General features: G+C 45.8%; 1 protein-coding gene across 6 annotated transcripts in view; it reads left to right on the forward strand.

The window, feature by feature from the left end:
* ATXN1 (ataxin 1) overlaps positions 1-26,448 on the forward strand; it is a 164,721-nt gene that overhangs the window by 129,704 nt on the left and 8,569 nt on the right. For 5 of the 6 annotated variants that reach the window (XM_032703493.1, XM_032703513.1, XM_032703533.1 and 2 more), the window contains one exon: positions 17,005-19,045. In XM_032703493.1, the coding sequence (XP_032559384.1) occupies positions 17,165-19,045 (1,881 nt within the window). In that variant the 5' untranslated portion in view covers positions 17,005-17,164. Of the gene's footprint in view, positions 1-16,957; positions 19,046-26,448 lie in introns of all 6 variants that reach the window. The other variant, XM_032703545.1, reaches the window with a different exon arrangement.

Genomic DNA, 26,448 nt, shown 5'->3' on the forward strand with positions numbered 1-26,448 from the left:
TAACATTGTTTAACTCCTGTTTGAGATCAGTAGTTTGAGTTTTTACAGAAATTTTGTACTCACCTGCATATGAAGTCTGGATTCTCTGCAATGAATGTGAACAGAATAAACCCTCCTTGCAAGGGTACCAGAAAGCCCCTTCAGGAAGGCTTCTGCACCACTGGTTTATGTTGTTAAAATGTGATGCAAAAGTGATGCAAAAAAACCCAGCCTTAAGAACATGTTGAAGGTACAAATTAATGCCCATATGAGCCTGCCAAACTTCTCAGTGTTTTTTCCTTAGGCTTAAAGTTGGGGAGTGGGAATAGACAGGACAGAGCAAAAATTTTTATAGAGAGTGACACAATAAATGCTTCATAGCAGTCATATACATTTATAATTACATACTGTACTAGTGCAATTCTTCTGTTCTGGGCATCAGTGAGAGGGGATGTAATTCACAGTACTTTTTTTGGCTTTTAGTAATTATTTCCTAGAGTCAGAAATGAGTGACTGCGCAGTCTCAATTCTGACTCAGTCTCATGCTGTTAGTGATAGTGGCATTTTAACTGATATTGAAGCAAGGACAGAAAATAACATTTAAGAGCAAGCAAGAATGACAGAAGTGCTAAGATGAGGAGAATAAAGTAGAAAAATGCTAAAATGGTAGTTCAGAAAAGAACAGAGTGTGGGGAGAAATAATTTTTCGCCAGAACTGTAGAGAGAGTACTTGACCCCAGACTGAAAATTGGGAAAGCTGCTGTTTCTTGTCAGACCAGCTTGATTTTCAATCTAGGCTGCTGAACGACAATTTTCCTCTAGTCTGATCCTGTGTCTTTTAATTAACCGGGGTTGTCATCCACATCTTTGAGATTTTGATGTGAGCGGGCGCTCATCTCTGTTGATTTGCTCAACACTCTGCATGCAGAAAGCAGCAGCTGCTGCTGGTGATGCAAGGGCTGATTTGTCAGTGTTCCACTGGAAATATTTGCCTAAATGAAGTGAGCTATGCAAGGAGGCACCTAGTCTAATTGGAGCATTAGGTCTGTGCAGTAGGTGGTATGCAGGTGGTTTTTTGCTGGTTTTCTGTCAGCTGGTAATTTATCTGTGGCACTTAGGGGTTTTGATGGATGTAGATAGTGCAGTTGCATGGAAGAGCCATTATACGCTGGTACAGTGTGGCCATGCTGTGACTTACAGCATTTTCAGAGTGCTTTGCTCCCCCTGGGCTCTCACACATTGTGCACTTTGAGTAGCAGCTACCATAGACCTCAGTGGGGATCCTGGGCAAGGTCTCGACCTGAGTGATACAGATGAGTCAATTATGTTGCCCCCACCTTTGCAGCTCCTCGCTGGAATGGTTTCAGCACAATTGTGCTGAGTAATGACACAAAGCATAGCTGTCAAAATCACCTAGTAAAATCTTTAAGTTTTGAGAGTCTTCCAATGTGACGCTCCTGCTCCTACATTCCAACATTTTCAGTGGATAGGTGTTACAAGCATATTCCCATCCTTGCCAATGGCCCACTAGTGAACTGAAATCATACAAGGTTTCACTGATAGAGCTGTAGCAATGCAGCCCATGGGAGATTATTCTCTCTCATTATTATAAGATTATTATTTAGAGATTATTATAAGCTCATTCTGCGATACCCCTTGTGTTAGCTGTGCAGGCATCTTTCAATAGCAGCTCAGGCAACATATGTATAAGAGACGTCTCCTCTCTCCTTCCTTCCCCCCAGCAACTCTAGCTTCTGCTGAGTTGCTGCAGCTCCTTCAGCCCCAATTCACCAGACAGGCCAGCAGTTCCCTTCTCTCTCTTTCTTCTTTTCCCTGTCATTAATCCAGTGTGGTAGCTGTCACCTTAACCCAGCTGTACATCAGAGAAGAAGATACTGTGCTGTTCTGGCAGCAATTTGAGCTGAAAGGAAAGATTTTGCAGGGAGAGTTGGACCTTTGGATAGTGAATTGAGTGATGCCATCACAGAAGAGGAAAGACTCTTTTTCCAGTGTAGCTTGTGGGTTTTGCCAGGCAAGAGCAACCATGTGAATTACCCATACAATTTTCATATGTATGGGTAATCAATCTGGCAATGTTTCAAAATGCTTGGGTAGGTCTTGTCCCAGCTAGGAAAGATTTAAATATAATTAGAAATCAATGCTAAGAGGAAATTATATTTCTACCCATGAAAATTTCCAAGATCTCCAAAAGACTTTTCATGCTGTAATGGGAGGAAAATTTAAAAAGCTGAGATACAGTGAAAATCAGGTAATACGTAAAAATAGTTCACAAAACTGTACAGCAAAGCCTATAGCTCTGTATTCTGGCTAGAGGATGGTTTCATTTCAAACCAAATTTCTCTTGTAGTTACAGCATTTTTTAACTACACCTTCATTAAATGTTTAAAACATTTTATTTTGGGATCAGCAAATAGGCTTTATTTTTTTTAATATTACCGGGAAAATATTTACAAAGAAGTTCCAGAAGTTTTCCCCAACTGCAAACATTTTTGCCTCCAACAGATTCAGGTTTCAAAACAAATGTTTCCCAATGAAATTTTTCCTTGAAGAATTAATGATATGTCTATTAGACACCATTAGTTCTTACTTAATTTTAGCCCAAGGGCAACAGTGACTGTGCACCTTATTTCAGTTTTAGTTTCACTAGCCTTATAGGAGTGTTGTCAAGGTTTTTCTTCCTTAGGAGCTGAATAAATTCTGACCAATTATGTTGTTGTTTTAGTCATCCCGGTTGTATGATCTCATGATTATTCCATATTTTTCTAACATATCCACTGTACCAAAGTGATTATGTATCATCCATTGGAGCAGTTATTTCATGTTTCTAAGAAAATGTAACATTCATTCATAAACACGAACAAAAGGCAGAAGAAACATTTTATTTCAGATTTACCATAAGGAGTGTGCAAATTACTAACCACGTATGAAAAAGAAACTAAACCAGATTAACAGATGCAAAATCATTATACATTCAGGAAAAAAACTCAGAGTAGGCAGAGAGAGAGAGATTGGTAAACAGATTAGCTGCTGGAGAATCACTTGGTCCAGAACTGAACAAGTATAAATAAAACTAGGAAAAAATCCCTTTTCTTTTTTGCTGTATGAATGGTGATGGTGGGTGATGCCATTGCAGCTGTAGGTGAAGCTGTGGAGCGGTGGGATGCATCACACCTGTAACACAGCTACTGCCTCTGAAGTTCACCAGTCAGACACAGGGTGCCTCTGCGAGCAGACCTGACTGACTGTTGGTGTTCCTTGTTTGACCTGGTTGGAGTGGACGTCTTGGTGAGATGAGACGTTCTCTCACTCGGGTACGAGGGACTCCCCTGGGAGCTTTCTTCTCCCATGAAAGTTTCCCTTTTGGGTTCTGCTTTGCAGTGGGAGGACCTGAGCCTGTTTTAACTACTTTCTTCTCTGGGAGAACAGCATTTAAATGCTGGCTTGAAGAGGAACACACAAAGGTTTTGAGTACTCAAATCCCAGGATGAGTTTCTTTCCCTTTCCCTAATTCAGTTAGAGACCTTCTGAAAGGTCCTTAGCTGACGTGGAAACTGAAATCCTATCATTAGTGAGGCATCCTTGGTTAGAGAACAAGCTTTCATGTTGTTCTTGGTTTAGCCCCACTTTGGGGGGAGCACTTCAAAGCCCCACAGGTAGTACCCACTGAAACTCATTGGCCAACTGCAATGGGACGTGTGTGTTTCAGTACAAAAGGGCTAACACAGTTTTGCTGGGTGCTGTGCAAGAGACTGCCATAGTTGCTGGGAGAGCTTTGTCAGTAGAGGACACATAGTCCTGAGCTGGATTCACTGGTGCTCGTCCAAGGAGTGCCAATAAAATCCAGAACTGCACTGTCGTTTATTTGTGTATGAAAGGAGCTGTACAGCAAGATGTACCAACCGTATATAATGTGAAATAATGAATTTAAAAGGTCAACATTGCAGTCCACTAGTGTTTAAAATAAAACTCCAGAAAGGTGAATTTCTGTGCTTAGAAAGTTGGGAAGTCTCCCTTTGTAGCTGAGTTGCAAGATAATAGATTTTAAATGAACCACTAACTTTTGATTGCCTTTGCAACTGGTGGATACAGCTCAAGCCACCAGCTTTTGATGAAAAGGAGAATCAACTTTCTCTTTAGGCTGTGTTTATATAAACAGGCAGCTGCTTGAATATGTTGAAGTGAGAGGAATGTGAGCAGAGAAACAGAAAAAGTGAGTGGAAATCTCTAAGAAATACCACTAATACATTGTTCAGCATTTTGTTGTGGGCATCATTTGTATTTATACTGTCAACATAGAGTGAATGAATGGAACTACAGTAAATGATATGTACAATTTCACTTTCTTAGTGTGCTCGAGACGTGATTCTGTTTCTTTAGCAAAAAAGATGATTTTTTTTCCTGCCCTTTCAGGGATTAGGTAAATCCCCATGAGTGATGACAACAGACAGAACTGGGGCTTGCAGAAATACAGAATGGAAAATATACTTGACACTTGTGAGACGTGAACTCTGAGCTGGTAGTGTGGTTAGACATGCAAGCCTCATTTCACAGTACTGAAATATTGCCTTCTCATTCTCCGATCTTGAATCATGAAACCCCACATTCTTCTAATGATTCTTTCAGGGAGGGAAATTAAATTATTCATATAAAGAACTAGAATTGCTCAAACCACATCCCTTTTTTTTTAACTAGACCAAACTAGAATTTCTGCCCAAGTTTGGATCATTTAGGATAAAATTCTCATAGTGTTCCCTGGCTGGTTTTCTTCTCCTGTACCTTTGTGTTCTTCACCTTCTTCCAATAGCCTGCTTTAACTCCTGTAGCTACTTCTGGTATCAGAAATCACATCTTGCTGGGTGTTCCCATGTATGGAGCATGATGTATGGAGGAGGAGGAATTTCAGGGTGATTTGTTGCCCTAATGCCCGGAAAGGAGTTTGCTGCCATGAAGCAGGAGAGGGGAAGTTAGGCACAGGCAGAGAAGGAAGGGTTTGCACTGTGTCCTGAATGAAGTACGTGTGTTAGGGATGCAAGAGAGGGGAGATGGAGCAAAAACTAAGAGCCTCCAAGCTTCGGACATCATTTAGAGAAAGGTTAGAGATGAGGACAAAGGTAATGAAAGAGGCACAGTGCTTAAGTGCTTGGATAATTGAAAGGCCCTTAACTCGAGACTGAACTTCTGGTGAAGGAAGCTGACTTCAGTGTAAAGTTCTTTGAGACTGCTTGTCTGATGTCCTATGCACTTTAGAGTACAGGCAGCCAAGGACTTAGAAACGTTGCCTTCAGACACCTTTGCATCTCTTTCTTTTTTTAAATTCTGTTAATGCAGTAAAAGCACCTTGAGTAGTTTTTCTTTTCTCAACAAATCCTATGTGCTGTCATGTAACAAAGGAGCAATGTTCAGTCACTGCAATGTGTAATTTTCACTTGTAGCCTTAGATGTGGCAACAGCTGGTTCCCCAGAAGCTGTGTGTTTCCTTGTCTGCTAGGTACTCGGGTGCTTTTCAGTACCATTCACCTACACAGAACTTCAAGAGGGGATCCAGGACTAAACCATGGGCTTCTGTGGTATGGTGAGAGGAAGAGTTGGGATCAGAGTAACAGGTGTTTATTTGGGGTATTTTAAATGCTTTTGCTAAGTGCATCTGAACTGCAGACCTTTAGCTAAGTATTGGCTTTATATTCATTCTCTGTCTGATTTGCGATTTGTATCATGGTTTGTGGCAGTGGCTGTAGAAGATTTCAGGGTAGTTTTTTTTTGTCTGAAGAGAAATAGTGACTTGTAGGCTGTCTGGAGAAGAGGCAGTTGAAGTTCCTACAGAAAATATTTGTGTTCTCCATGATAACAGAAGATCTGATTTGCATCATTGGAGAAAGGTAGGGTGTGACATGCTCTTGAGGCATGTCAGCCATGTCTTTGGCTGAGGATTTGCACCATAATTTTCATTGTAGAACCATAAACACTATATTGAAAAAATCTTAAATGCTTTGTATTTCCATGTTACTTTTATGGACTTGCTCTGAGTAACCTGCCATCTGGTATTTTTTTCGTGCAGGGCAGAATGAGGTAAGGGGGGAGAAATGCTGACTGCTTCCATGCTGTTGCTCAGCTTCCTCTGTGGGAAATGTGACACCTGTCCCCTTTCCTTAATGCCCAGCCTGGCTCACCGCATGAAATTCTGCACAGTAAAATCAGAGCTGACTCTCAAGGCCTGCTTTTTGGAATAGTCATAAAGCAGATTTCTTGTAGCGTGCTGGGAAAAAAAATGCAGTGAAAGTCATTCTGATGACAGCTAGAGGGAAGTAATAATGTTCTTTGCAAACTTGCATGTAAAGACCAAGAAAAATAAGTGCAAGAACTGTGTAAGGGAGAGGACTCTGATGCCTGAATGCTACATGCCTGTAGAAAGTCTTATGTTTATAGATATAGGGGTCAAACAGAGATTTCCATTACCAATTGCTTTTAACATTGGCTGTGTAGTGCTTCCCTTCTTTTTTCTTTTTTTTTTTTCCCCCTCTTCCTGTTCTGCTTTGGTCCCTTCTAGTGTGGAATAAGCTGTGCAACGTATGTGGTATGTGCAAAAGAAAGGGTAGCAATCTTGCAGCAAAATGAGTTGAGTTTATCCTGCCACAAGTCCTTCCCCCACCCCCCCATAATCAATTAATTAATTAGTCATTGCTCTGGGGAAGTTCTCTACTCTGCTTCCTGCTGGCTGTGCTCTCTTACAAGGCTGCTCTCGATTCCATGGTCCGACCAGCTCCAGCGTCCGACCTCAGCACAGTTCCCAAGCCCTTTGTGGTTTTCAGGAGGCTGCAGCAAAGGTGCATTTGCACTTGAGTTGCTTGCAAAACTAAGCCCCTCTCAAAGCTTGAGAATTGTTAGATTATGCTTTTTCTTCCAGCCCCAGTGCCTGATGTGAGCATGCTCTGTGCATGCATGGCACTGGCTATTTGCCAGGTTTAGTGTAATTTTTTTTTTTTTTTTTGAATGAGTGAGTGAATGAATGAATGACTACCTGATTAAGTTAATGAAGCTGAGCCAATGGTGGGAGGGAGCAACTTGGCTGCTGCCTGCTCTGAGAGATCTGGCAGCACATGAGACTTGCATAACGCTTTATAGCTCCATGCTGTGCTCCATATGAGCCACAGGAGAGGGCTGCAATTATTACTCGGCTTTTCGATTGAAACCAGCTGCAGGTAGCTAGTCATCCTTTTGTCCTTTTCACTGGTGTTGGGGAGTCACTTATCCTGCATCGTGGATTTCCAGTGGCAGATGGGTAAGATGCTTTCACAGAAGTGATCGCAGCGGTGAGAAAGCATGTTCGTGGCTCAGTGGCTTTTACAAAAGGTCCATTCAGATTTCCAAGCTGTGACTCACTGGACCCACAGGTTCAATGCAGGAATGTTTTTAGTTCCCAAGTTCAAAACTCCTGTATAAATAACTTTGATGGGAGCTGTGTGATTTTTTTGTTTTCTTGTTTTTGTTTTTGTTTTCTTCACTTGGCTGGGAGAAGGGGAGAAAAAGGTTTTCTTGTATCTGTTTTTTGTAAGGAAAGTAATTTTCAAATCCTCAGAGTTCTTTTTGGTTGTTGTTTAAAGCAAGTTCTTTCTGGCAGTCTTGGATGGTACATACCTTTGTTTCTCACATACTTAAATTAAGAGTACTGGCACTGCCTGTTAGCATACCGCCTTCATTTGTCAACGTTCCACACTTGAGAACAATGATGATGCTTTGCTTTCTTAGTTGGAACGGGTGGTTTTTTTAATTACAACTGGAGCCTGTGACTGTGGAGCCTGCTATGTTGTTATAATCCTGCATTATTTAATTTTCTTTTGATTGTTTTTTGTGTTCTCTAGTCAGGTAGAACAGTCAGGGCAATCTCACCCTTGCTGTCCTGGCCTCAGTCAAGTGACACTGGTGATGGATTTGGGCTCTATGCCCATCTTATCTGCCTACCATGCTTTCCATTAAGCAGGAGGAGGCTCCCTACAACGCTGAGTCAGAAGGAGTAACTAGTCACTTGGTTTTGTGGGCTGCAGGTCCAGGGCAGGCATTTCACTGGGAGAAGGGGTGCAGAAGAGTTGGTCTGGCTTTTTACTTGCTCGTGTGTATTCATACCTACATTGACCCAAGATGTTGCCTGTGTTGAGGTTGTCAGTTTGAGGGTCTGTGCAGGCCAAGTGGACAGTGCTGCAGGGCACACCCAAACGTAGCTAATAGTAGACAGCTAGTAGACCCTGAATGAAGGAGAAAAAAATTAAAGAACTGGAGAAAAAAGGTGGCTGAGGAGGATGTTGAACTTTCTCTTGGCCCTCTGCAGTGCTGAGGGAATGTGCTACATGCCTTGAGACCAGGGTTAGCTGCTGGCGTTTTGGTTTTGTGACTGGTGATGGTCAGTAATCCTGATTTGGGAGGGCACTGAGTGTGTGCTGAGGCTGTGAGCCAGGGCTTGTGCAAAATTGCTTCAGGTTAAAGTTTTGCTGAATGAAGCCTCAGAGAAGGCAAGGTGTTAGAATCCATTTCAAGGGGAATTTAACATCAGTTCACGTTTCACACTTTACAGATGGACTAATTATAGTCTAATATGCTAGCATGTGGAACCTACCAGAGAAGCAGTCAGTGGGGAGGACTTCCAAGGAAAGGCACTGAGCATGCAGCTGACCTTTCCAAATCTGCCCCTAAAGCTGTGCTCTCACACTGTCCCCTTATCAGCCAGGCTTAAAGGCACACTCCTCCCTGTGAGTACCCGTGCTTATCTGTAAAATGGCTGCTCCGAGTTGGCTGCTGCTTGCTGGTGTTACTGGCTGGATCTTCAAAGGGGTGAAACACCCCCGGTTTCTGTAATTTTTCGTGGGGGTCTTATTCATATCTCCTGGCATCAGAGCCAGGCGTCTGTCTGATTTGTTTTGCAGAAGGAGAGAATGTTAGCAAGCGTTTTCAGACACATGGAAGGAGACCTGTGTGACATATCTGCAGTACAAATGTGTTCATACAGGCATGACAGTTTCTGTCACAAGTTAAAATGAGTGGCGAGTGGGTGTCGCTACGTTTATAGTCACTCGTGTGAAATTTTCAATGGAAAATTGTGTAGGCAGCTCCCATTGTAGCCAGGCACATTTTAGATAAATGAAAAACATCAACAAAGTAATTTCGGTATTAGACTTGTTTATAAATGAACTCTATTCACTCATTTAAGCTGCAGAAACACCTCTAGGGGATGGATAGAGGAGTAAAGGATGTCTCTGAGCACTGTCAGACAAACTGGTCTTGTCAACCTGACCTCCTGCTCTGGCAGCAGTCGGTGCAGAGCAGGAGATAAAAGGTTAGATGCTGCACTGGCCACTTGTGAAGTGGCACAGGTGGGATCCATCTTTCTGTCCTGGTGTCAGTGGGGTTGGAGGAGCACTATAATACACGTGGTTTCGCTCCACAACTTCCACACTGCCACTGCAGACTCTGGGAATGCGTGAAGGGAGTTGCTGACTTCCCTAGCACCTTGGGTCGGTGGTCCTCATGCTCCTGGCACAGCTGCCTCCGAGGTTTTGGAAGCAGGACTTTGGAGGGGTTTGGCAGACAACTGTCAGGTTGTAAAAGCTTCAGTGCAGCATGGTGGTAAATCATCGTGCTGCTGGAACGTGCTCCAGCATCACAGCTGGGTCAGCTCTGCGTTTGGGACTACACACCTTGCAGTCAGCCTGAGCTGAAACCCCAGGCCTGAGCAGCCCCAGGATTTTCCTTTGTGGCTTCAGATGGAGGTGCTTCTCATAAGGTTAGCTGAGGTGCACTTTCCGCTGTGCCACTGAGAGAGAAATCCATGCATCAAGCTGTGCACGCTTACATGGCTTTGCCCCAGGGCTTGGACCCTTACTTAGCAGTTACATCCTTCCCCTTCCTCCATAGAGGCGGAAGGCTCTGGAGTCCAGTGCTTCACCCTCAAAAAAACTTCACTGTAATCAGCACTGTCAGCTCTTGCATTTTTATCACTGGTCTGTAGATATCCAATGCTATTTCACAAAATTCTGATTCCTGCTGTCAAATGATGAGATGGGAAATTCCACTCTTGGCTAAACTAATAAGTTTCTGATCTTGTGGGTTGCAGGGAAAAGCTAGACACCTCAAGCCTGAAAGGCCTCATGCAGCAGAAGGACAAGTTAAAGGAAGCAAGAATAATAATAAAAAAAACTCTTTGTCTTTATCATTTTATTGAATCTTGTATTTGTAAACCAGTATCGTGTTTCAGAGGCAAGAAGCAAGGTCTGACTCATGATGTTTGAGCACCCATGTTTGGCACTGCAAGGCAGGGCATTTCTGTGCCAGGGAGTGAGGATTCTGCCAACGGGGTGGACTGGGGGGGTGGCAGGATGGCCAGTGCACCCTGCACTCCAGTGGCAGCCCTGCCCTGGAGTCAGCTTGTGGCTCTCAGAGGAAATGCCTCCTTGCTTCCAGCCTGCCTGGCATCTTGTACTGCTTCTGTGGTACCACCTCTCTGCAAAGCATGCTGGAAGAGGATGGATCACCTTTGCTAATAGTTTTTTTTGTGTGTGTAAACAAAGGATGTAGGCAGCTGTGAATCTGTTTGGATCATCCATGATGCAGTCCTGCAAGGCTTACTTGTAGCTGCACTGCTATATGCACACACAGAAAGGTTTACTGCATATCCAGAGCATGGCATGACTTCTTCAGATGCTGAAAATCATAGAATCAGCCAGGTTGGAAGGGACCTCTGAGATCATCAAGTCCAACCCTTGATCCACTGCCGCCATGGTTACTAGACCATGGCACTAAGTGCCACATCCAGTCTCATCTTAAAAACCTCCAGAGACAGAGAATCCACCACTTCCCGGGGCAGCCCATTCCAATGCCTGATTACCCTCTCTGCAAAGAATTTCTTCCTAATATCTAAACTAAACCTCCCGTGGCAGAACTTAAGACCGTGCCCTCTTGTCTTACTGATAATTGCCTGGGAGAAGAGACCAACCCCCACCTGGCTACAACCTCCTTTCAGGGAGTTGTAGAGAGTGATGAGGTCTCCCCTGAGCCTCCTCTTCTTCAGGCTGAACAACTCCAGCTCCCTCAGCCTCTCCTCATAGGACTTGTGCTCGAGTCCCTTCACCAGCCTTGTTGGTCTTCTCTGGACCTGCTCCAGCACCTCAATGTCCTTCCTGAACTGAGGGGCCCAGAACTGGACACAGCAGTCCAGGTGTGGCCTCACTAGTGCTGAGTACAGGGGAAGAATCACTTCCCTGGACCTGCTGGCCACACTGTTCCTGATCCAGGCCAGGATGCCATTGGCCTTCTTGGCCACCTGGGAACACTGCTGGCTCGTGTTCAGGGAAAATATGGGCATCTATCCTGCTGCAGAACAAGGTGATGGCACCCAGGTGAACTTATGGCAGAAACCTGCAAACTTCTGAAAGTTAAGGTAACTGCTGAATTAACTAAAATGGAAGCTAATTCTAGTGCCATATTCCTGGGCAGTTCAGGAGCACCTACCACACATAATAGCTATGTGTCCCTAACCACAGCGTAAACATAGTAAAACAGGAGGCATGTGCCCTGCTTAGGACATGCACATCTCTCCTTATCCTCAAAATTCGGGAGATAAGTAGCAGAAACAGACAGTTAACCACTGGAGTAGCTTTCTAGTAATCAATTTGTATCATATGCATTTGTGAATGGCTGTCCTGGAACTCCATCATCTGTCCTTTTGGGAATGTTGTCTTACACTATTTTTTCCTCCTGAATCTTCCTCTCTCAGCTCTGGTACCTACATACTTGCACCATAAAATTCCATGAGAAAGTCGAGCCTTTGGGCATCTCATCCCCAGTGATGTGCTTGCTGAGGTTTGCTCGTGTCACTTGCTTTTTATATTGCTTGGAGTTTGTCTGATCTGACCAGGGAGAGGAAGGACGTGCAGAATAGCTGCTCACTGTGCCGAAACCTGTAGCAATTTGCTGTGGTAGATTCCCAAAAGTATAATAGGAGCTAACACTGCAGTGGACAATCTATCTTGCAGGCGTAGTGCTGATCAGGAATCCTTTCATTTTGGCAGGAGAATTTCAAATTTTATTAGAGGTTTTCATGTTTCTTATTAATGGATCTCTGCAGTTGGCACTCCTGGGAATTCTGCCAGAGAGCTGTGAAATTGGTCAGATTGGACAATAAACTCCTATAGCTATTGTTGGCGTGCACTGAGCTGCACATGGCAAGGGTAATGGAATCTGTAGCAGTTACAACAATGAATATGTAGCTGGCAGCGGGCAGGGTGTAGAGCAGGGGGAGAAAGCTGGCATATAGATCTGAGAGCCAGAATGCGGCTGTGGAGCCCTCTGCAATGTGTCTGTCTTTTCACCTCTCTGAATCTGATCCTGCAAGATGCCAGCCTCCTTGGAGGGGAGGAGAGAAGTGAGATGAAGTGCCCTCCCCTCTCACTGATTTCCAGTGCTGCTGAAATTACTCAGTCCTCCTATCATGATAGGATGGGCGGGTGATTTGAGGCAGGAGCATCAGACTGTGCTGCTACTTCTGCCCAGTAACTTCTGCCCAGACATAAAGAGCTGTGTATCAGGCTCAACTCTTTGAATACGGCATTAAAAACTACATGCCAGGCAGGGCAGCAGCGTCTGAAGGAAGGGAGACACAATTTTTTTATCACGCAGATAAATGTGAGAATTTACTGGTAATACCTGGAGCTGGAAGGTGAAAGTTGAAAAGTCATAGTAATCTGTGTGTTATTAGAACTTGGGATCAAAGGAGCCTTTTGACAGTAAGTGACTGGTTTGATTTGAATATCTTTGAAGTTGGAGACTGACAGCTGTCCCTCCTTGCAATGAGGCAAGCAGGCAGATGGCCCCAACCCTTCTCCTGGTGGCACATGTTGGTGTGAGCTTGCTGGCAACTGCAGGAAGGTCAGGGACCAGAGAGGATGGGGGACCAGATTTTTGAAGGAGTTTTAGAGACACAAAAAATTATGTTAGCTGCATCATGGGACTGCAAAAAGAGCCTGAGTTTTGGTGGCAGTTGAAGTCCCACTGTTTGCATAGCCAGGTGCTGCTGTGGTTTGCAAGCCTAGCCCAAACTTCTCTGCACCCAAGACTCAGTGCACTCCTGGGTGCACATCACTGTGTGTTTGGAGGCTTGCATTGCTGGCTTTACCTTTGCTGCAGTGAACTCCAGATAAATAAGGTCAGCTCCTCAAGCTGTAACCCAGTATCCTCTCCAGAGTTTTAAATTTATTTGATGAAATAAATAGAAAAACACTGTTTGGGAAAACATAGTAAGATTTAAAGTGCCTTACAGAGAGACGCTGGAGTTTTGCATGAAAATGCACATCCTGAGCTCCAGTGAGCAATCCCTCTGGGACCAGAGCAAGCCCAGATGGTGACTCCTCCAAGTGATTATTTTTCTGCATTAAGCCTTTCCAGGAATTGGAGTGTGGGCAGGCTGCCAGCGGACACTGGCTGTCCAGACACTTTAGCAATGTTCCATGTGTACTCACTGCCAGAGATACCAAAGTCCAGCTGCTCTCCCTGATCTCTTTTGTCCCCTTTACCTTCCCAGCCATAATTACACATGCCTGCACGCACGCACACACGCACTTGTGTGACACACACACGTACAAAGCAGAAGCAAAAAATCACCTGGTGTTTGCTACTTGTTTGCGTATCTTGCAAATCGTGATTGACAGCTCTGAAGTTAAAGAGAAGGGATATCTCCAGAGCTGGAAAAATGACTTGAATCCAAAAAAAAGAGCATACAAATAACAAACCCTGCGGCACACCACAGAAGGCAGGCGTTTGTCTTCCTAGGACAGCCGGCAAAAAATTGTTTTACCAGGTCTTGTACCTCTTGCCTTTGAGACACTCTTGTTTGGGTTGTCTCCCTTTCATGCTTCCCAAGCAAAATCAGTCCTGTCTTATCTTTACTGTTGCTGGAACTTGAATGATGCTGAAAAGTTATCATTTTACTTTTAAGTCTTGAAGAAGAAGTAGGCTGTTTTATGCTGCACATTTGCATTTTTTGCAAATTCAGTCCTGTGTCTGTTAGGAGTTCAAAGTCTCACTGTGAAGTGCTTGGGCTTGGAAAAGTGGGGCAGTATTCATTGCTCTATGGCTGTCTCATCCTTTGTCTCTGTTAAATTTGTTTATTCCTCCTGTGTTCTCCAGGAGGTTTTGGGCAGCCTTTTTGTTACCGGTGATGATGAAGTCAGTCATATGAAAGACTTATACTGAAAAAAAAAAAAAAGACCCCAAAGATTTAGTGTTTGGTATTTTTGAAGGATGCTAGTTTTGACATTGGAGGCCACCCAAAACTCAGTGGTTCAATGCTATTTAGCAGAACAAAACCTTTGCTTCAGCTCCTGCAGAATGAAACTTTGCCACATTTCATTGAGCTTCATTGTAGTACTTTTGATGTGGAGAAGCTGAACCCAGATGCCTCGGACTTTCGGAACCACTAGCTTTGGGGAGCTTGGTTTATCCATCACAGCAAAAGAGACTGGCCCTATTTGGTTCCATGTACAAGCTCCTTGCTCTGTTGCAGGCAGAGAAGCCAGCCCTCTGCTCCCAGCTTTTCCCCATGGGAGTGTATTTAAATGCTGGGTGTGCAGTTCATGTCCATATCCAGGAGAGACTGGAGGATGGTCCAAGCCCAGCATGAGCTCCCAGTGGCAAGGGGAGGAGGATGAGCACCCCATGTTAAGGGCAGCATCCTGGGCAGCCGCCCTGGTCAGGATCTGCTGACTTACCTACCAAAGCTGACTGCCCAGGGCAGAAGGCTACAGTGAGCTAAAGTTAACCAAGGATGACTGCGCAAATGTGAGCTCGGTGATTTTATTTTTAGTCAAACTTAAAAAGAAAAATCCGTAAGTCATGTGTAATATAATAATTTTAGCTGTTGCCAAGACACGCTGAGCAACTGCTAGGAGGAGGGGGAAGACCCATGCTGATCTAGCAGGGACCCTGTCTCCTGGCTGCCCTCATCTGGCCGCGGTCGCAGTGCTGAGGTGGCGGTGCTGACAGATGGGGCAGGTCAGAACAGCGGTGCCCAAGTATCACTCAGTGGGCGCTGCTGCCGCCGGGCTGCCATGCTGAAGGAAGGCATCACTGGCCTTTGCTCATCTGAAACTGCCCCTTTCATCCCCCCTATTGCCTCAAAGCCAGGGAATCCACCCTGAAACAGTGCTTTACTCCCCTCCCCTGGCTCTGGCTATTGGTGTTTCATTACTGTTTATCAATATTTAAAGAGTGGGATAATTAACTTAAGACTGATTGTATCAAACCATTAGAACGTTTGGACTTTTCCTGCAGGCTTACAGCAGCTTGGAGGACCATAAATGTAAAGAGTGCTCTTAAAGATAGGTTTAATCTTAGTCTAGTGTGTCTTCAAAGTACTTCATACACATATAAACATTAGGCTTATTGTTCATTAGAAGCGAGGCAGCAGGGAAAGAAATCTCCCAGAGGAATATTACTTGCCATAAGATAAGTATCATTACTGCTGCTCAGCATTCCCTTTAAAGTGGGCTGTATCCTACTTCCATCTTCTTTCACATCCGCTCTTAATTCTTTCTCCATTTTTCCTACGTGTAATGCATGCTTTTCTTGTTAAGCTGCCGGTCATGCGGGGTTTCTCAGCACTCATTCTTGCATAACTTTCAAAACAGCCAGAAATGCAGATGACAGGTGGTGGCTGGACAGAGACTGGGGAGAAGTTTCAGTCTCCATGACGTTTGTTGTGGGACAAGGCAAGGTAGGTTTCAGGAAGACAGGGGGACACTGACAGCTCCTTTTGCCTTTTTTCAAAGCACGATGTGTTTTAGATACAGTATGTTCTTTAGCAGATAGTGGAAGAGTTAGGAAGACTTTGTTGCTTTTGGGTGAATTAGGGGATGCAGGGCAGAGAAAGCAACTGTTTTGCTCCAATAGCAAAAATAGCTGAATATAAAACTGTGAGCTTTTACAGTGGTGGGGGCTTCTGGTTTGGATCTGGAAACTCAAATATGCTTTTGAGGCAGCCCCAGGGCTGAGTTTGCTCAGCGTTTGGAGCTGTGGCCGTGGCCGTGACCACAGACTCTCTGGTCCGGCAGTCACTACAAAAAAGGGGGGTTGGATCCTGCCAGAGATGGAGATGGTGCCAGCACCTGGCTCTGGCCAACCTGTGGGTGGCAGGAAGCATCTCCCAACACAGAGTCCTGCCTGGATACCTGGGTGTGCAGTGTCAGTAGCAGAGGGAGTTCAAAGCGCTGGGTCAAAAAAAAGCCCCACACATCAAAAACCTGGCTCAGAGCCATATCTGGCTCTGTGCTGCTGCTGTAAATAGATCGCAGGGCTGAGGTTCATTGCCAGACTGGTGGATGAAGGGCACGTGTGCCTGTAATGAGCTGTGGTGTGGCAGGGGGGCAGGGAGGCAGCTGCTGTCTCCGCAGCCCTACGGGGTGTGATGTGAAGTCACCCTGTGGGTGACTCTGGCATTCAAGTGTTTAGAAGTGACCCGCCACCTTCCCTCTGCACCACTAATAGCTACTTGTTGCTAACGTAAATATTTTGTGTGTGGCTGTTCCTCAGGGCTCCCTGCCTCACTCCTGTGTTTTTTAGGACACAGTAGGGTGAAGGCATTGTGCTCATTGCAGGGGAAGGAGAGTCTGGAAGAACAAACTAGGCACCACAGACACATGGAGGGTTTTCCCAGAGGAAGGAGAAGGGACCTTGGGAAATAAATGACTGCTGCTGAATGTGGCAGTTATGGCCAGGGAGTTTCTGATCTGCTTAAAGTTTTAAACGTTTTCTTGATGCACTAGCAGACATGCCCAGGAGTTTTGCTGCTTCTTACCAAGCAGCTGTCAACTGCCCCTTGACGTAAGAGTGGCAATGCCTGACCATTTGATTCTTTTTTTCCGGAGGTTTCTTTTCTCGTTTGCTCTTTCGGAGTGTCTGCTGATTTGTTTTCATTTCTCAGTGCTAACAATATGACTCCCCCCTCCCTTGCCCACCCTCTCGTTGCAGAATCCAGAGGAGCTGTCGGAGGATCGTGCTCACAGGGAGATGATTCCTCATGAAGTCACTGGATCCCTTGCAGAAATCAAATGTGACTTTCCATTTATCAGACTGAAATCAGAGCCAGACAGACAGTGAAGCAAGCACAGTGGAGGGGGGACGGCGAAAGATGAAATCCAACCAAGAGCGGAGCAATGAATGCCTGCCACCTAAGAAGCGAGAAATCCCTGCCACCAGCCTGCCTTCAGAGGTGAAGCCGGTCCTGCCAAACGAAAACCACCGTGCAGATAACCTAGCATGGCTCCCCACAACACCCAGTGGCCAGGGCAGCCTGGGGAGCCGGCACCGGCCTGGGGGGACGTCATCAGTGGAGGCAGGCTTGCCGCAGGGTTTGCACAAATCACTGTCTGCAGGGCTGGACTATTCCCCGCCGAGTGCGCCCAGGTCCGTTCCAGTCTCCACCACTCTTCCCACAGTGTACTCGCCCGCCCTCTCCCAGTCAGGGACCCCTGTTTCCCCCGTGCAGTACACACACCTGCAACATACCTTCCAATTCGTCGGGCCCCAGTACAGTGGATCGTATACCGGATTCATCCCCTCACAGCTGATTTCCCCAACAGCCAATTCTGCGACTGGTGCCGTGGCAGCAGCCACAGCCGTTGCAACCACTCCATCCCAGCGGTCCCAGCTGGAGGCTTATTCCACTTTGCTGGCCAGCATGAGCGGCTTAAGCCAGCAGGGGCACAAAGTTGAGCCGCACCTGGTCAGGACACCTGGACTGATTGCTGCTGGGTCTCCTCCACCCACCCAGCAGAACCAGTATGTCCACATTTCCAGCTCTTCCCAGAGCACTGTCAGAAATGTCTCTCCTCCAACCATCCCGGTCCCCCTGCACCCACATCAGACAGTGATCCCGCACACCCTCACCCTCGGCCCTTCCTCCCAAGTGGTGGTGCAGTACACAGACTCGGGGGGCCACTTCGTCACCAGGGATACCCCCAAGAAACCCGAGAGCAGCCGGCTGCAGGCGATGCAGGCCAAGGAGGTACTGAATGGTGAGATAGAGAAGAGCCGGAGGTATGGCATTTCGCCTTCTGCCGACCTGGGTCTAGTCAAAGCAGGCAATAAACCAGCTCCCCATCATTACGAGACCAGGCACGTGGTGGTCCACTCGAGCCCCGCTGAGTACGGTGCGCGGGATTCCTCAGGTGTCCGAGCCTCTGTCATGGTGGTCCCCAACAGCAGCACGCCCACGGCAGACATGGAGGTGCAGCAGACCACCAACCGTGAGACCTCTCCTTCAACCCTCAATGACAAGGGAAGCTTGCACTTAGGAAAGCCAACCCATCGGTCCTATGCCTTGTCTCCGCAGCAGGCTCTGGGCCACGAGGGGGTGAAGGCAGTGGCCACACTGTCCCCTCACACCGTCATTCAGACCACCCACAGCGCCTCTGAGCAACTCCCTGTTGGGCTGCCAGCGACAGCTTTCTACGCCGGGACCCAGCCGCCGGTGATTGGCTACCTGAGCGGTCAGCAGCAAGCCATTGGGTACCCCAGCAGCCTGCCGCAGCACCTGGTGATCCCTGGCACCCAGTCCCTGCTGATACCGGTTGGTAGTGCGGACGTCGAGCCGTCAGGAGTCACGCCCGCGATTGTCACGTCGTCTCCTCAGTTTGCAGCAGTGCCTCACACGTTCGTCACCACCGCCGTCCCCAAGAGCGAAAACTTCAGCGCAGAGCCCCTCACCACCCAGCCTGCCTACCAGGCCACCATGGTGCAGGCGCAGATCCACCTGCCTGTGGTGCAGTCCATCGCCTCCCCTGCTGCCGCACCTCCCACGCTGCCCCCTTACTTCATGAAGGGGTCGATCATTCAGCTGGCCAACGGGGAGCTGAAGAAAGTAGAGGACTTGAAAACAGAAGACTTCATACAGAGCGCGGAAATTAGCAACGACCTGAAAATAGACTCCAGCACTGTGGAGAGGATTGACGAGAGCCATAACCCAGGCATTGCCGTGATACAGTTTGCAGTTGGGGAGCATCGAGCACAGGTAATGGCAGCACATGGTGGGGTGGGGGCATTGGACTGGGGTGCATGCTGTGGCCTCCTGGGCAACACCACATCTCATTTGCTTTGGATCCACTCAGGGTTGGTTCTTCATCCATCCCTGAGACAAACTGTGAACCAAAAATCATCCCACTCACCGTGCTGGGAGAGCCATCGGAGTCACACTGATGATAAATGTAGTCTTTTGGATATAAAATAGATCTTTTTTTTATAACTGGAGAACTCACAGGAAGACTTACATGATTATCATGGGTTTTGATTAAATACAAAATGGTATAAGCAGTATGAGAGGTTACATTTTTCATTTTGGTAGGTGATTTTTACTGTTCAGGTTAGATTCACCTCAGTGATAGGTAGGGCACAAGGCAGTGAATTTCCATGGCTTGAAAACTTGGAGATGCCTGGGAATGGCTCTCATACATAAGTTACTGAAATGCACTACAGAGCATTACTGAGGCTTTGGTTGCAGGTGGTTTTAACACTGCGTGGCTCACATAAGTTCTGTGATCAAGGGAAATTTGGAAAGAAAAACCATCTATGTGTCTGGGTACGCTGTGCTTCTGACCTTTATATCTCGGTTTGCAATGCAGGAAGAAAACTTGTAACTTTCCAGAGGTTAAGAATGAGTACATATTGATCTTAAGGCATTATCCCAATGCTGTCTTTTTTCTAAGCAATTTAGACACTGGAAAGTTCAGATACACTGTGTGTAGCATTTTGCTTCCTAGAGGTACTCTGTTCAAATAATACTGTTGCAAGTCTTTTTGGTTGGTCGGAGTGCTGGGAACTGCAGCATCTGCACCACTGATGCTGCACCCTCAGCACAGGAGAACCAGAACAAGAGATGGGGAGAGAGGAACTGGACACGAACATGTAGTAACACACATCAGGCTGACAATTTGGAGAAGAAAAACAAACAGCAGTGGTACCACAGAACAGATCACACAGAAGATTTCTTACAGTCGCAGCAGTCTCCAGCCTGTCCTTCCCCAGTTTCATAGACATGGTAAATTACTACATATGGCAGGTCCTCTTTCTTATGTCAAACATACAGATTCCCTACGTGAGTTTGTTCATGTACGTGCTTGCATCTGCACAGCTGATAGAAGTTGGGCCTCTGGTGCTTCAGTATAAAGACATTTGATTTTTTTTCCGCACTGCTTGACTGTATTTTGGCTCTTCTCAGGCTTTAGGATTTGAGGAACTGTCCTTGGATCAGGACCAGTTACTATAATTTGCCCGGTGCCTTGAATAATGAGATTTCAAAAGCAGCAATCCCTATTCTACAATTTTCATCTTGCTAACATTTCTCTCCCTGCAGCCAGGCCATGGGTCTCTGCACCAGCAGAAGAGGTACAAATTAGCAGGTAGCATTTATGTCATGTGTCATTCACAGATCTGTCAATGCAGGCAATGTGCTGTAGTCCTGGGCACCAGGAAGAGCTGTGTCTTTGCAGGGGGTGGAGTGCCATCCTCTGGCAGAAAGCAAGCGAGTCTGAGGCTGTACAAATGCAGGGCCTGGCACACAGGTCTCACCCAGCAAAGTGTCACCTTACAAAGAAGCCTATCAGGAGCAGGTTGACATCAATGCAGCCAAAATACTCCCCAGCTGTATTTCCCACTGGGGATGCTTCCAGAATGGAGGGCGAGTCACGTAGAGATATGATTAGAAATGGGGGTTTAATTTAGGTTTCCTGCTGATTCCAGGACTTGGGTCTCTTCCCAGATCAGCTGTGTCCCTGCATAGCAGGGATGGCTCTGCTCGTTTTCCCTTGCCTGGGTTGAGAGAAATGGAGAGAGACACAGAGAGAGAGAGAGAGAGTTTCTATGTGCTTGAAGTCTCTATGACCTCACCCTCAGCCTGTTGTGGCTCTGTGGAAGCATTCAGACTTATTTGCAGGTGTGCAGCAGTCATTACTTGTAGAAAATTGCCTTGAGTGAAGAAGGCTTAGCCTGCTCACTGAAAGAACAGTATTTAGTCACGCTGCTCTGAGCAGTGGCACTGTGGTGCTGCTGCACTGAATATATATCTTGACTCCAGAGTGCTAGGGAGATATATCTGCATGTGTAGTGTAGCTTTACAAAGTATTTTATTACAATTAAGTTTCAGTTGCATACATGCTTTTGGAAGAAGAGAGCTTTTCAAGTGGTATTATCAAGGGAGTGTAAGTTGTAAAGAGTGAGTGCCATACAAAAATAGTGTTGTTATCATTAGCTTTGGCTCACTTACTCCTCCCAGGGATCTCTGGGAAGTCATTATAATATTGATGAATCTGTATTTTCAGACTCTGAGCTAATTTTCTCACCAACTGAAGGACAGAGGTAGGAGGTTATTTTCAGCTGAGCATGTACAACTGTAATGTAAACAGGGAGGCACCATGCAGCTGCTGTTGTATGGTATCAGTGCAAGCCCGCAGCTGCCCCTGCCCAGCTCGGCACTGAGGCAGAAAGAGGTCGTCCTCCCTCCTTTCCCAGTCCTCCAATCACCTGGCAAATCCAACCCTTTCTCGGGTATGAAAACCTAGAGGAAAATTAACCCACCTAAAGGCCTTAATAACTGAACTAACTGGCCCTAGAGGGATGCTAGGTTTCCATTTCACAGCATCCCAGCTCTGGATTAGGAAGAAGTCAAGTAAGTATCAGCTGGCCAGAACCTAAAGTTCAGCTGTTAGTCCTCTGCATTTAAGCTGCCTAAAAGGGAAGACCAGTGGATCTACATCTCTTTGCAATTCCACATATTATTATTGTAATAAGACTTTCATCATTATTATCTGTCCTTTCTTTGGCTGCCAGGAGCAAGCAGAGGCCGGTAATTCACCCCCATTGATATTAAGGTCAAAACACACAGGCAATGAAAAATAAGTTCTCTGAAATGCTGCATTTCAGTTCCTAATCATTCCTAAAATATAGTTTAAAAAGAAAATATGAACATGCAGTTCTTAATTTTCCTTTTTTTTAAAAAAAACCAGAATCGTAACCTCTAGAGATCAAAAACTCCTATTAGAGCATGTAGTTAGTAGCTCTAACTAGTCTAGTTTACTTTAGTGTATATTTTTTTAGACTGTCATAGTTTAGTTATCCCCTTACATCCCCACATGCCCACAAACCAATTACTTTTTCTTTGAGCTCTTCTTTTTGTTTTGTTTGGCACTGTAACAGCACAGAAAGAAAGATGTTGACTCAGTTCTCTGCTGCAGATGGACATCTTTCCCAGCCTTCTCATCATGTGATCTCTGTGTCCCCTGGTCATGGGACAGTAAGTCCTTGTGTTTCCAAGTGATGGGGTGGCTGTGGTCTGTCTTCAGATGCATGTTACTGAATTCTGGGAGTGCAGCAGATGATAAAGCTCATGTGATAAAGTTGACAGCCCATGGCCTTCTGGACAAGAGGAGGCTTCTTTTGAGAAATGATGGGATTGTGTGATTGTGGAGAGCAGTAGCCCCCAACACTGATGCCCTGACTGCCTTTGTTACAGTAACAGTGTACGGAAGCAGGGGTAGGTGCAGCTCTGGGGGGATGCTCAATCAGACCCGGTGTCATGGCGAGTGGTTCCTGTAGCACGAGGTGCTGCCCACAGCCCCATAAATCTCTCACAGGAAATCCACTCATGTGAAGGCAGTGGAAGTTTTTTTGGGGGTGGGGGGAACATTAGCAGTCCCACAGTTTCTGAATAGGGGAGGCCGTGTGGGAGCATGGCACTGCAGAGACTTCTCTCTATGAGAAGGAGAGCTTCTATTCCATGGAACTGCCCAGTTGTTTTTTGGGCCCGAGGAGTCTTTCAGCACCCGCAGCAAAGCCTTCAAGAGAGAGCTCTGCTGCTTAATTGCACATTGTTTCCAGAACCGCTTCCTTCTCTTTGTTTCCAGCCTACCACTCCTAGTTTCATCACATTTTAATAATATTATGGAGAAAAACACTTAATTGGAAAATGTATGTTTACATTTATTAAAATACAGTTCACATGAAACACTTTCATTAGGCACTTTTTGCTTTAGTGCTTGTTATTTTGATTGCATCAGTGAGGCCCAAGACTAAAGTTGTTGGTGTTTCTAAATGATGAGAAGGGTATTTTCTGGGCATTAGATCTTACAGCTCCTAGCTGTCTGAATTGCCTACCTTGCCTACTGAGTTTGGCTGAGAAATAAAATTATAAAAGCTTATAGAAAGTTTCAGATATTCAGTGACTGCTGTAGAAGAGTTTTGAGTGTTTTCACTAGTCAATGTTAAAAACTAGAAATATAAATGTAGCTTGCAGTAGAGTCTCAGTGTACTTCAAGAAAGACCAACATGTTGGTTTCTTGCTTTATCATCTTAGTAGTTGGTAAACAACTTTCTCTCCTACAATAACTATGACAAGATATTGGGGGAGGAAGCTTTTAAAATTGTTTTTTTGTGGTTTAATGCAGTGGTCAGAAAAAAATTATGTGGGGGTGTTTTTGCTGAAATGTCACACTTAAAAGGTCCTTGACTACTATAGCTTGTAGAGAACGGTTACCTCAAATCCCTCATTAGCTGAATCCAGAAGCAGCCAGATAAAACAGGACTTGATAATCCATGAGGGAGCCCATTTCAAATCAGTCATGGTACATGCACACCGTGACCAGATCCTGGAGATTCTGGCATTTCATTTTTATTTTTATTGTGTTATTCATGATCACCACCAATTTGTTTCAGTGATTGACAGTTCAGGCAAGTGTTTTGGATGTTACATTAAAAAACCCCAAAGCATGATGTTGTGGTGCGGTGGAAGTGTGTTCACATCAAGAGGAACTTGGGTGTCGATGAGGAACATCAAGAGGAACTTGCGTATTGGTGAGGGTGATGCACACAAGCATGTACGATTCCCACAAATACAAATAGCTTTTAACAAGGACAGGAAAGCAAAAAAAGAAAGAAAAAACAATGCAGCAGGTAGGAGGGAAGGAAGAAAGAAAGAGGAGAGAAATAGCAATATAAAGGAGAAGGCTGTGTCCACCAGATAATCCATGCCTGGAGAAAAACCTACAGCTCTTGTGCAGACAGAAGTTTCCATTTAAGTCCACGTGAGATGCTGGATACTCACTACTTCTCTAAGTTAGACTTAGAGATGCAGATGAGATGCATATATATATGAAATAGGATCCAAAACTCTGGCCAAATATTTCTGCAAATCCTGGTACTCGAGTGTTTCTATTCAACATCACAAAGAGATGGGGTTTTCAGGGTTACCTCTCCTACTTTCTCCATAATTCAAAGTTTAAACCAGGCCTATAGTCAGGTCCCTTTTCACTGTTGCCACGTGCATAACTGGTTGTTGTCAAACAGGTCTGGTCAGAAAAGGTTTAATATGCTTAAAATTGATGCAGTGTGGGGTATCTTAGACCTCTAAACTGCTCCTTTTGAAATTCCTTCTACATTGGCTTACTATTTTGGGCAGGTGGAGTGGTAGGATAATAGATGCACTGTTGTTTGTTGGCCTAGTTGCAGAAGTACATAGCATATATTTATAGACTTGATAAGGTTTTTTCCAACAGAATCAACCATCTCATAAACTGCAGTTGGCTGCTGGTTGCATGCATGGCATGGGCTTAACCAGTCAAAGGCACCATCAACATCCAATGGGAATCACTGATTTCCTGGTTCTGCAGCCTCTGTCTCTGAGCTGTAGGACATCCTTGATCAAGATTTCCTGCCCAAAAGGGCTGTGAAGCTGGTGGGCTGTGAGGGGGCCTACCTCGGGCCCTGCTTGGAGGGCACCTCCGAGGGTAGCAGCACTAGCAGGGAAGTGGCAGGGCTGCTGGTTGATTTACTGTCAGAGTCCAGCTTCTTCTGTGAGACAGGCCATGCAACTTCATCCCAAGGTTCACACTTAATATTATGAACAGATGTGTTGGGACACTGGAGTGCAGCGTGCATCTCCGGCTGCTTCTATTCCTTAATGTTGAAAAGTATTTTTAACAATACAAAGCCATGCTGGGTATGACAGCATTACTCGTTTCCAAAGGTGAGAGGTGGTTTTGCAAGCCTTGTGTGATGTTCCTTTCAAGTGAGTCCACGATCCTGGAGAGGGAAGGGTCTCCAGGCAGCTGGTATACTACACGCCTCCTGAATGGCTCAGAAATGGGGTGAGCACATGTATTCAGGTGGTTTTCTGCCCTTTTGCCCCTACCAAATAAGGGTTATAGCATCCAAGTGGCATCCTGCCCCCATGCCTGAGAAGAGCTCCAGAGGACATGAGGCCCTTGGGAGCAGAGCAGGGGATATCTGTTGTCAGCATTAGCCACCCTCTTACAGTTGCAGACCTCATTGGTGTTACACACAGCAGTTAAAAATGTGCCAAATATTAAAGAAGTATTAGTCAGAATTTCCTGCCCTCTTTGCGGTGTGCTGAGGGTGCGGGTTCAGCCCTGTGGGTTGTGAATCACATGAGCCCACATGAAGTGTTTGAGCCTATAGATGCAGCACCACACACACGTGAGTGCTGGACTGCTGCCATATGCAGAGATAAGTCAGTATTTAGGTGTTTCATCACATTGGGACCTCAAGGCCCAGCACTTGCAAGGTCAGGGAGGAGTGGGCACCTGTTGTTGGTCTGTTTCGGCTATGGCAGCTCCTTGTAAGATGGTTAGATAGGATTCCTAACTGGATGTGTTTTTTAAAGTGGGGAAAAGGGGACACAGTGCAGAAAAGGAGACACAGTGCAGGAGCTGGAGGAGGAGGAGAGATGATCCTCTCCCTGAGGGAGTGCAGGAGGTGAACTCAGCTGCAGAGTGGAAGACCAGATGTGAGAAGGGAAGAAACTGGACTGGTAACAGGACTGCTCAGGGAAGGCAGGTTCATGCTGGCTGCTCTTATGGCTACAACTCTGTCCATACTCACAGCCTTCCCCTGGAACTCAGCGTGTCTTCAGCTATTTCACACTGGTAAGTGTATGCTTTCTCGGGCAGAGGTGAGGATGAAACTCCTGTGATCATTTAGGAAATCGTGTGTCAGAACTAAGAGCTTCCCTTGAGCCATCCTCTGATTGGAAAGGATCTTTAGATTTGGATTACAGGCGCTAGGTACCACAAAGGGATGGTGGGGAACAGTTTGCCAGACACCAAAGCTGTTTTGCCTCTTACACCTCTCTGAGTGTCTGGATAAATGTAAAGCTTGATTCCCACTGAGGTCTTGTGTTAAGAAACGCTGAGCTCAGAGAAACCATTAACACTCGTGTGACAAGGACAGGCCTGAAGTCTGGTGGCCAGTGTACTGATTTTGGAGAAACAGAGCAGCACCTTTGCAATTCCAGCTTTATCCCTCTCCCCTGTGGCAAGCGCTGCCTGCTGTGCACATGTGTGAGGGCACATGGGTTGATCTCACGCTTTCCCCTCTTTCTCCCTCTATCTCCCTCTGTTGTCCCCTCTT

Source organism: Chiroxiphia lanceolata, chromosome 1 (assembly GCF_009829145.1).
Source record: "Chiroxiphia lanceolata isolate bChiLan1 chromosome 1, bChiLan1.pri, whole genome shotgun sequence".
NCBI classification, from domain to species: Eukaryota; Metazoa; Chordata; class Aves; order Passeriformes; family Pipridae; genus Chiroxiphia; species Chiroxiphia lanceolata.